General features: G+C 37.9%; 1 protein-coding gene across 1 annotated transcript; it reads left to right on the top strand.

Annotated features, from left to right (window-relative positions):
* The first annotated feature begins 1,244 nt into the window (after positions 1 to 1,244).
* On the top strand, positions 1,245 to 3,031 carry LOC128027233 (transcription factor Sox-3-like). The gene has a single exon (XM_052614618.1). It carries the CDS (start codon positions 1,451 to 1,453, stop codon positions 2,342 to 2,344), a length of 894 nt encoding a protein of 297 aa, XP_052470578.1. The 5' UTR covers positions 1,245 to 1,450; the 3' UTR covers positions 2,345 to 3,031.
* The last annotated feature ends 8,310 nt before the right edge of the window (positions 3,032 to 11,341 follow it).

The raw sequence follows: 11,341 nt of genomic DNA on the forward strand, positions 1-11,341 counted from the left end.
TCTCGATGGACGACGTGCTAATACTGACCCACTGAAAGGTGTAAGTTCTCCCCAGGAGACAGAAAACTCTCAAAACCGAACACTTATCGAGTCATGAATCGCATAATAAGACGCGGGATGATTGCAATTGACAGTGATTGGTGCTGTAAAAAAAATAATTAATTAACATAGGCTATAGGTTACGCAACATTGGCGTGGCATTTGTAAAAAAAAAATCGTTTTTAGAGGAGTTGTAGTTTTTGTCACCTCAAGAGGTTTTTTTTTTCATCAGAAAAATATAAAATTGTTCCACATGGGGGCGTTACTGTATTAATTTTCTATGCTATACTAAAGGATGTCGTGGACACAACAAAAACTATTTTTGTTGAATGTTTTTTTTTTTGTTATAATATTAAAGTGTAATAATAGGTTATTGAGCTGTCAAATACAATTTAGAAAATATTAGGAGACAAAGAATTTAAGTAATTCTCTTGATGTTAAAATCGTAGGCTAGCCTACTTTTAGGCTAATTAAAGTTTTAAAATCTTATATTCCCACCGTGTAATTTTGTATACATTTTTCTTATTTAAGAATAATACTACTAATAATTTAAATCATATATTAATGGTTAAGTAAGCCAAGGCAAAAAAGTTCAGTTTGATGTACAGCCAACCAAAAGTAAAACCAAGCTTTTGCATTAGTGGATACATGATGTAGCCTATTTAAATATTAAGTTGTTATTAAATAGTATTGTATTTCAATATATATATTGAACTTTTAATTAATTAATGTATTATTTGTTTAATTAATGATCATGGTTGTGTGCCATTGCCAGAGGCAAAGTTTATAGTTGAAATATTTATGTTTGAATCCAATAAATTGGATCTATCCTGATTCTTGCCTTTATTTTAGGCAATAAATTAAACATGCTTTTTTCCTTTAGTTGTATTCCATTGAGCAGTTTCAGCATTTTTCGGAGGAACATTTGAAACCCATAACTTTTTCAGTACCGCAAGGATAACATTCTCAGTGGATAACGACCGCTTTAAAACAATATTTGCAAGGTGATTACTTCTGTCAAAAGTGCAAAGATGACCCTGATGTATTTTGTCCCACTTAAAGTGCATCCCGAGACACAGTGCACTGGCAGCGCTCTGCTTGGATGGCGGACTGTGAGGCGCTCTCTGATTGGTCGGCGCTGAGCTCATTGTTATGCTGTCAATCCAAATCACATGGCCGAGCCTGTAATAACAGCTGAGTTTAGCGCACAACTTTCCAGAGTTCCGTAGCAGAGCAGAGCAAGACACACGAGACTAGAGTGGAGGTAGTTGAAAGGATCTGAAGCTTTTCACTTGACCAGAGTTTTGGTTCTCTTGAACTTTTGACTGACTACATTCTACTTTATTTTGTGAGGCTATTTAAACTCCATCGTTTTCTTTCGAGTGCTTGGCACCACTTTCAAGTCGTTTGAATGTATAACATGATGGAAACCGAGATTAAAAGCCCCCTTCCGCAGTCCAACTCGGTGGCGGGTGGCAAAAACAACAGTTCCAACGACCAGGACCGGGTGAAGCGGCCTATGAATGCTTTCATGGTGTGGTCCCGCGGCCAGCGGAGGAAGATGGCTCAAGAGAATCCCAAAATGCACAACTCTGAGATCAGCAAGCGCCTCGGTGCTGACTGGAAAATTTTAACTGACGCCGAGAAGAGACCCTTCATTGATGAGGCCAAACGCTTACGAGCCATGCACATGAAGGAGCACCCGGATTACAAATACCGTCCCCGCAGGAAGACCAAGACCCTGCTGAAGAAAGACAAGTATTCCTTGCCCGGAGGACTCTTGGCACCCGGTGCCACCGCTGTCAACAGCGCCGTGTCAGTGGGCCAGCGGATGGACTACACGCACATGAACGGCTGGACGAACAGCGCGTACTCCCTCATGCAGGACCAGCTGGCCTACCCTCAGCATCCCAGCATGAACAGCCCCCAGCTCCAGCAGATGCACCGGTACGACATGGCGGGACTTCAGTACCCGATGATGTCCACGGCCCAGACCTACATGAACGCCGCGTCCACCTACAGCATGTCCCCAGCATACACGCAGCAGACTTCCAGTGCAATGGGTTTGGGCTCCATTGCTTCAGTGTGCAAGACAGAACCCAGTTCTCCTCCTCCGGCCATAACCTCTCACTCTCAGCGTGCTTGTTTGGGAGACCTGAGGGATATGATAAGTATGTACCTGCCCCCCGGAGGAGACAGCGCCGACCACGCCAGCCTACAGAGCAGCCGGTTACACAGCGTTCACCCGCACTATCAAAGCGCAGGGACTGGCGTGAACGGAACGCTACCCCTGACCCACATCTGAAAGACTCCTGAAAAAGACTAAGTACGTCGGATACTTGAACATTTTGATTTGCAAAAAATAATCGAAGTTCAATTTCTATTTTTAATCTCATTGAGTTGTCCGTTTTAGAGCATTTTATGACGACACATCGGGACTTCTGAATAAACTGTATTGCAGAGGAGCTTTTTGTCATAAGCTGTAAAGCAATCAACGTCTGTCGGAAAATACTGGACTTCTGACTTATTTGCCGTCAGAGTTTGACTCAATGAAAAAGGCACGTGGTTTCGTGAAGAGACTGTAGCCTATTTCAAAAACAAAAAAGAAAGAAAAATGGAGGGAGACTACGTTCACTCATAAATGTTTACACTTATTTTTAGAATGCCAGTTTTGTCCAGATCTGTGTAGGTTTTGTTGTTGTTCATTTATGAACTAGGTTTTATTGAAATGAAAAACTGTGCTGGTCGCAAGCGCAAAGTTTGTTTTATTTATAGTGAGGTTTTTTTAAAGCTTGTGAACGATTGTAGATCTTGTTGAAATGTTCCACTTTTGTTTTGTGAATGTTTCTTTCTGTGATGCTATGGCTGTATCAGGTTATAGCCCATTATGTGAGACGGAGAGTTTTATTTAAACTGACGTTTCTACTCAAGACCATCCTATCCCTAAAATGAATAAATTTGTTTTACAAAAAAGCTTCATGACTAGGAATGTTGTATTTTTTTTATTATAGGCCTATATATATATTTAGTTTACATTTAGTTATCTGACTAGTATGTCTAGCAGAAAACAGCGAAAGATTTAGTCAAGTTTAATTTTAAGCCGAAAGTGGTAATTTGAGGCGATCGGTTAAATGAAGAGTAGGATAAATAAGCGAATTCAGACACGCTCGCTAACAAGCAGATGTCAACACCCGTGGATTGTTATTAAACTTTCTCATCAAATAGAAAATATATTGCCAATAAATGCAATCGGTCTGTAAATGAATATAATAAAATTCTGAAACTACTTCATTCATCTCGCTTAAATGCCGGATGCTTTTCTCCCGAGAGTATCAAGTGGTGTCTATTAGGTTATAACTTCAGTCCTGATAATACCAGCCATAAAAATGAAACTTTTCTTAGTTTAGGCTATATAGGCTAGGCTACACTCTATTGATGTGACAGTTCGACAGTTCTCCTTTGCAAGTATATGCTACACATAAAGAAAAAAAAATTGTAAATGCTTCAGTGTAACAAAATATTTTTTGCTTCACATGATCTGACATGCATATATTTCCAAAGGGTGTAATTTCCTCCTGCGTTTTCACTTGTTGAGTCGTCTAAGTAGCCTACATACAGTTCCTCAAAATTATTTTGTATGGTTAACTGTAAATATCTTTAATCCCTTGGATTGTTGATGATAATTTCTGGTAATTACTTTCATAATAAGTGATTAATGCATGGATTATTTCATTGCTATTTCACTTTGAACTACTAAATTGTGACCGGATTTTTTCGCGGTCAAATGGAGGTTAAATATTTGCTGTAAATTTTTTATTGATTTGAATAATATTGTATTCTGGTCTGTGTGTCAAGGGACCATTTTTACCATATCTTTCTTGTTGTAATTAGTCTATCAAAGGAGGCATATACAAGGCCATTACAGACTGCCTCTAGTAATTTATGGTGTCAGTTCCACTACCGAGTTCTCGAGATATCATGTATAATACCTAGCCTATATGTATTGTGCAACATACACTTTTAGAAATTATTATTATAGAGATTATTTAATGACTCTTTAAAACATCATTGGTTTTAAAAAAAAAAAAAACTCTTCTAATAAAGATGTAATAAAGATGCAAAGATGCACTCTTCTAATAAAGATGTATTTTGTCAATACGTGTTATGGATGTTTTAGAAACATTTAGACTGTTAATTTTATATATATTGTATGTATTTATTTTTAGGTTAACATTCTAAATGTTTTCTTATATTATGGTTTTGTAAATAATATCATACTTTTAATAACAGTCAAAATACTCTAATTGGAACCTTTACTTTTTTAGAACCTCTTAGGATTTTCCGACATGCTGTAAGATTTTAAATTGAGCAATTTTTTTTTTTTTTTAGCACAGATGCCTGATTTAACTTGTTCACTTGTTCATTCGTTCAACAATTATCCGTTCTTCAAAGCACCTCACATTTTCCGAGACCAAATCAACCCACTGATTTGAATTCTGAATCACTTGAAACAGCTTAACAGTGAAAGCTGTCAGGACGTATTGCATTATAAATACTATCTGGATTTTTAAAGTTATTAAAAAAAAAGTTATTTAACTTATTTGTACTCACTTTAATGTCAGCCATTTATATTTTTACATAAATTCTCAAGTAAGATATATTTACAGGGAATACTTTAAGAACTCAAATTCTGCTGTCACTAGTAATTTTGGCATGCAGCAATATGAAACAATATTTTTGAATGGGATTGTACCATGACATGCAACAGAATTTCCCAATATTGGTGCACTTGACATTTTTTACAGCATGGAATGAGTTTCACGGCCTCCCAGGGCATTTATTCCACTGAGCCGTTGAGTGCATGTGCTGGCTGCTGTCTTTCCCACATTCACTGACAGGTTTGATCCATGCCTCATTGGTGTGCTTGGATTAGCCCTGTGCAACTCTATGGATGATAAACGGACCTCAATGAAAGTAGTAGTGTGTTTGAGACAACCTATCAGGTTATCATGCTTCCTAATGCTAAAAACAAAAAAACAAACAACAACAACAAAAAAACACACTTTTTTAATCAGAGCAACTGTGGCAGATGCAGTGGTAAAATTGTTGCATGTGTCTGATATGAATGGCATGCTGGGATTTATTTATTTTTTTTTGACATCCACAGTGACAATATTAATATATTTAATCACCAATTAAAAGGAAGAAATGTATTTAAAGTGATATGAGTGAAGCTGTACTGTTAGAAGAGTACATTAGGTCCCAGACACAGAGTGGGCCTCTCTCTCTCTCTCTCTCTCTCTCTCTCTCTCTCTCTCCCTCTCTCACACTTGCTCGCTCAGTCATATGTAGCACTGTGCCCACTCAGCAAGTGCAGGCCTATTCCACTTCCATCTGCTTATGACCTCACTGGAGCTGTTTGTTTAACCCTTCTTCCAAACCAACATAATTGCACGCTACTGCATGAGTTAGCATTAGAGTCGTAAATATTTTTCACTTCTTTCTTCTATTTAAATTATTTATACTTTCTACCATCCTTTGTTTCTTACCGTTCTGATTATTCCTGACATATTTGAATACATGTGCCAGACTAAGATTAAAAACATAGCACTAGTCCTGGATTAATTTCATTCACTGAACCTGCCAGGCAACTCTCATTGTGAACTTATTCCAAATCTAAATGTGTTTTTTTCTCTTCAGTATTCCTGTCCGTGAACATACATAAATTGCAGTACATCAGTTGAAAAAAATGGGTGTGTTTGAAAAATAAACTGAACAGGCTCTGTGGTATTTCAATGGTGCCAGACTGGACTTGCTGTGGCATTAAAAACAGAATATCCTAGTATTGATTAGCAGGCTGGCTCAGGGCATTGCTGTTGGGGCTGTCCACTGGAGTGAGACTCATGTGGGCTGTGGGGACGGACTGGAAGTAAGGTGTGGGGGCGAGTTAATCTCCCTGAACTGGGGCAGATGTTGTTGACGAGCCCCTATTAAATCAGCTCCCGCCGTGGGAAAATGGCATCCAATCCTTACGGGGTCAGGACTTTGAGCTGACCCTCACAGTCTCTTCCGACTTCAGAGAGCTGTCCATTCTCCTGCACTTTATCTAAGAGACAGGCTCACCTCTCCTGCCTATGTCCATTGTCTCGTGCTACTATTGTATGTGTGCTGTTCTTGTACACGTAAACCTAACCTCTTCCTCTTCTTGCAGCACGTGTCACAATTTTGGTTCCTCTCTGTGTTTTATGTTCATGTATTAAATGTGTTGATGCCTTGTTCACTTTAGTTTCACTTTTCTCTTTAGTTTACACCAGTCTCAATATCATTTGACTCTATTAATTGCACTCAGCACTCTTAAAAATAGATTACAAATTATATTACTTTCCCGCAGTGATGCAATTTTGGGTTCCCCAAAGGACCTTTCATGGAACAGATCTTAAAAGAGCATTTTTTTCAACTTCTAAGTAATCCGAAGGACGTTTTTTCACTGTCATTAACCTTTTATACAATGCAAAGTTTCCAAAGATGTTTAAGATTCTTCATGGAACCATCAATGTCAATAAAGAACCCTAATTGTTTGGTAAAGAAACTCCAAAACAGTCAGGCAGTTTGAATGTGAATGTCATTTTTTAAATATGTGTATATCAGATCAGGTCATACATTTTAGATATGAGCAGTGTCAGAATTATTTAACATTTAAAGATTATATTACAATTACAAATGTCTAGGTGAATGTGCCAACTTGCTTCTCTTCTCCAATGGTTCTGATGTTTATTGGTAATTATAGCCATGGTTGAATCTCCGTGGCATTACACAACCACCAAGAATGTAGAGTGGGAGGTTTAAAGGGTGGTTGCTGCTCCAATTCAGGCTTGGCCCTGCAGTCCACGTGCAAGTGATTGCATTGAAGTCAGCATAGAGTAAATAATTCTAATTAATAGAGTCCTAATATAAATGGTCTGACTCTGATGAAAAGACTGTGGCTTTATAGAGGAAAGAGCAGTTTAAACTTTAAGTAGGTGATATTGTGTTGTAATTTGATCTGTCAAAAACTTTTAAGTAATGTTTCACAATGCCAATCTCTAGGCCCTTTACATTCATATGTATGTATTTAAAATATTTAATGTATATGTATGTAAAATATGTAATATTTTATAGAGGTTAAGGTTGTTTGAGCCAATATCCAGACATTCAGCACATTTCCGACTGCTAATCACCAGTTACAATAAAACTTCAACCTTTCTCTGTTTCCATCAGTCAAGGCCACCCTTCGTTGATGTTAAATGCTGGACATTTGTAGGATTTGGGGTAGAGTTTATTCATTGAATGATTCCCCGGAGCTTCTGTTGTCAATCACTCTGAAAAGTGGTGGCCTGAAGGGGAATTAGTCATTATGATATTTCAGTGAAACCCCTCGCAGAGCCGTGGAGCCTTAACTGAGAGTGTGGAAATTTCCCTGAATGTGGAACTACCCTGCCCTTAACGTCTGCACTGCTCTCTTGGGTGGAGCAGGTACAGTGAGTTTCTCTGACGCAGGACGGAAACAGGTTTCAGGGTGCCTGTCTCTAACCCAGCCTCTCCAAGATAGAATTGGGTGGAGTATGAGTGACACTAGTGCAGATTGCACCGTTTTAGGGACATATCGACCAAGAGGAAAATGTCAGAGGTTGTCTTTCAAGGATTATTTTATTCAACCTGATCTCATCGGAAAACAATTTTATGAGCTGGCAATTTCATATGAATTTTTACAGTGTGATTCGCTTTGAAATGTGCTATTTTTAGAAATTTTAGAATTTTTTGTAAGATTTTTTTTGTCATAGAAGAAGAAAGTTGTTGTTGTACAGTAAGCATATAGAATATAGTAAACTAACATGGAAAGCAGAGTTCAGATCATTTTGGTCATAAAGGAATTTGCTGAGATATATCTGTCTCTTGCAGTTTTAGCTGACTACCGATGACTTCAAGATTTCTTCTGAAATTCTAAAGGGGACATATGAGACTATTAGGGTATTTCCCTCAGGAAAAAAACCCCACCTGAGAAGCAGAACACTTCAAGAATTAATTTGCCCTCTATTTAAAAATAACACTAACTTCTCATTTGGGAATTTTCTTTATGGAAACTTTTGAACCAGATCTTTATAGAGTTCACATATTTTGTTGAATAGTTGTTGATAAGTGATGCACAACCTATATGTGAAATGTGAAAGCAGTTGGGAAAGTATAGACAGTACGTGCAGTAAAGAGTTTAAGGGGTTGGGGGCAGGGATGTGAAACTGGGGAGATTAGGTCTCTCATCTAGGCCACAGATATTGATTAGTGTAGGTTAGGTCATTGAGAAGAAACTGAGATTGACAGATGAACAATAGTCTTATGCCTGCGTGATGACTCCTTGTCATGTCTGGAATGTCAGAGGTTTTGAGGATGCTTGGAAAGTACGTACATTAGTCCAACTCACCAGACATTCTCACCAATCCCTCTCTTTTATAATCCTCTGTGTTATTGGTGAATGTCTTCACTCGGGAGAAAATCTTATAACTCTCCATGTGCGTAGAAATAAGACCCTACGCAGAAGTGCCTCACTTGTTTATTGATTAGTTGCCATTGTCAGTCAGTCAGTTCTCTGAAAGATGTGTATTTGTGTGCCAAAGTCTCATATTAGGGCACATCAGGAGGGGTCTAAAAACGTAATTCTTGTTTCCCTATATATGCTTCTTTTTCAGTATCTGTGCCCCACTCCAATTCCTTTCACTTCACTTTCAGTGGGTGAGATATTTCAGTCAATAAAAGAATGATAATGAGCCTCAATGTTTTGGCATTTCTTTTCATTGAAGGGTTAAAAGGGTCATTTCCCAAACCTCATTCTTGAACTTTTTTTTTAGGGTTTAGTTTTTTTTATATCTTCTTTTGTGTTCTTCAGACGAAAGAAAGTCAAAAGGTTTGGAATCATGACATAATATTTATTTTGGAATGAACTTTCCCTTTAATTTACTCTAGACGTGGAGCACAATAGCATAAGAGCATAAGCATATTGCATTTAGGCCATTATACAATAGAATTTAACAAAAGACAGATGCTCGGTTGTATTTGTTTTGATATTTCATGTCATAGTCAGTCACCCAGCATTGTGTCCTGCTCTTAAGTATTGTCCTCTTTGGTTCTCCCATAGAGTCTCAATCACAATCGTATAATATGATATTTTGAAATGCTTTAAAGGCACTTGCATACATCAACAGCCTTATTATTTTGTCCACTCCAGCTTGTCACTCAAGAGTCTATTAGCATGTGAGTGAGCTTGTAGAAAGATCAGTAGTTGGTGTGACTAGCTACTTACAAGGGTGAGAAGGAACACCAATTAATGAGCAGTAGCCGAAGATAACGTAAAATAAACAAAACCCAGCATAAAAAGCCCAGAATCCCATTTTTCCCCTCATTTTGGCCGCCTTTCATGTGAGTGTTGTGTACGCCGATGTTGACTGCGCCTACATGCCTCACTTGTCAAAGTTTTTTAAACCTTTTTCAACGCTCATTAAAATGCCCTGTTTCGTGGGAAACCAATCTTGGCTTTTAACTGTGGGTTAAGGTGATATCCTTTTCACCAGTGCCTTGAAAATGCTCTCTGTAGGTCAAATGAGACGTAAAGCTCTGAAACGCGCATTTTGTCTCACGAGTCGAACCCGAAAAAGTTCATTCGCATCCCTCTCTCCAAACCCCCGGCAAATATCACACCTCAGATGCATAAACATGCTTGAGCTCCACACATCAAGCCTCGCAGGGGGCCTGGCCGGCTATAGAGCCGCACTGTGACACCAATCAGGAATGATGGCAGCCCCTTTTGTCATGCTAACAGGAATTGCCTCTTCTCTTATTCAAATGCTCTCCTTCTCCTTCTCCCTCCCTTCATCCCTCTCTCCTTTTCTCCTTCCTCATGGGCCATGTAAATCCATACTTAGGGAGTTTGAAAAAGAGGGAGAGCGAACGAGAGAGGGAGTGAGAACTCCCTGTCCCCAGAACCGTTGATCGGTGGGCCTCTCTCCTGGGGGTCAGCGTGGCTCTGCAGTGTCGAGCTGTTTCCATGCCCAGCCGAGCGCATTTCATATTCAAATGCTCCAATCAGGCCTGTGACCCGCGGGGGGCTTTTTTACAGCCCGGGCCTTGGGTCAGCGGGTCAAGATGGTGATTTAACAGCCAGGGCGATGGGAGAAAAAAGGGAAAGGAGTGATTTAGTGACTGAATGAGTCATAAAAAAGCCTTTTTTTAAAGTTGTCTTGTAAATGCGAGTAGTTTGCATCAGTTTAGCGCGTTTCTCTCTTCATCTGACTTAGGCACCTGTTTGCTCCGTTAAAATCGCTGAGGACGTGTCAAGAGTGACAAAGGTTTAAGGTCCTTCTGTGGTGTGGTGTGTTATGGGGCAATCTTACCTGAGCATCTTGTTATTCATGTCTCGACAGGTGTGTTTCACTGCAAATTACATAGAGCTGGTGTATATGTGTAGGCTTGTTGTCATGTACTAATTATTCTGGAGACTGTCTTGACTGCATGTGAACGCTGAATAGAATTTGATTTTAAGTTATTATTTAGTACACGTCTGACATATGATGGTTTGCCCTCTGGCGTACGTTGTGGATACCTATAGAAGCTTATGATACAGCAGTCGTAGCTTTAACATAGTATTGAAATATACCAGAATGATTTTCACTACACAAAGAAACATTTTTACCCAAAAGTACCTGCAAAGTGAATAAATCAGAAACAGTCAAGCAATCAGAAGGTATACATTTTATAAAAAAGTTTCCTTCCTTCAAAATTAAAATATGAAATATTTTATGAATTGGAAACAAAGTTCATAGCCAAGAAACAGAAGGTATGTGGTTGTATTATTATTATTATTTTTCTATTATAATTAATAATGTTAACAAACTGTATAATATAAAAATGTTATTATCTTATAATAACAAAAGATTTTTCTTTAAGATTATTACTAAAATAATTACATTTTCCAGAGGTTAACACTAGTATTATTCTTTTTTCTTTCTTTTCTTTTCTTCAAGAATAAAATAAATACAAATAATACTAGTGTAAACCCATGGAAAAATAATTATCCAGAAACTGAGAAAAAATGTTTATAGTCAAGAAATCAGATTATTTTATTTTGTTTTGGTTGGCATTATTTAATTTTTTATTATTTTTATTCTTTTAAATTACTTCATTATTAATCAGAATAATGAAAATAATAATATAATTAAAATTTACTTAATTATGTGCTAGTATTATTATCATTATTTTTTATTTGAACTATTTGTAT

This window comes from Carassius gibelio, chromosome A14 (genome assembly GCF_023724105.1).
Source record: "Carassius gibelio isolate Cgi1373 ecotype wild population from Czech Republic chromosome A14, carGib1.2-hapl.c, whole genome shotgun sequence".
Taxonomy (NCBI): domain Eukaryota; kingdom Metazoa; phylum Chordata; class Actinopteri; order Cypriniformes; family Cyprinidae; genus Carassius; species Carassius gibelio.

Bases quoted from the DNA above. Each gene is read 5' to 3' on its own strand.
- LOC128027233 (XM_052614618.1), top strand. From the start codon at position 1,451: ATGTATAACATGATGGAAACCGAGATTAAAAGCCCCCTTCCGCAGTCC.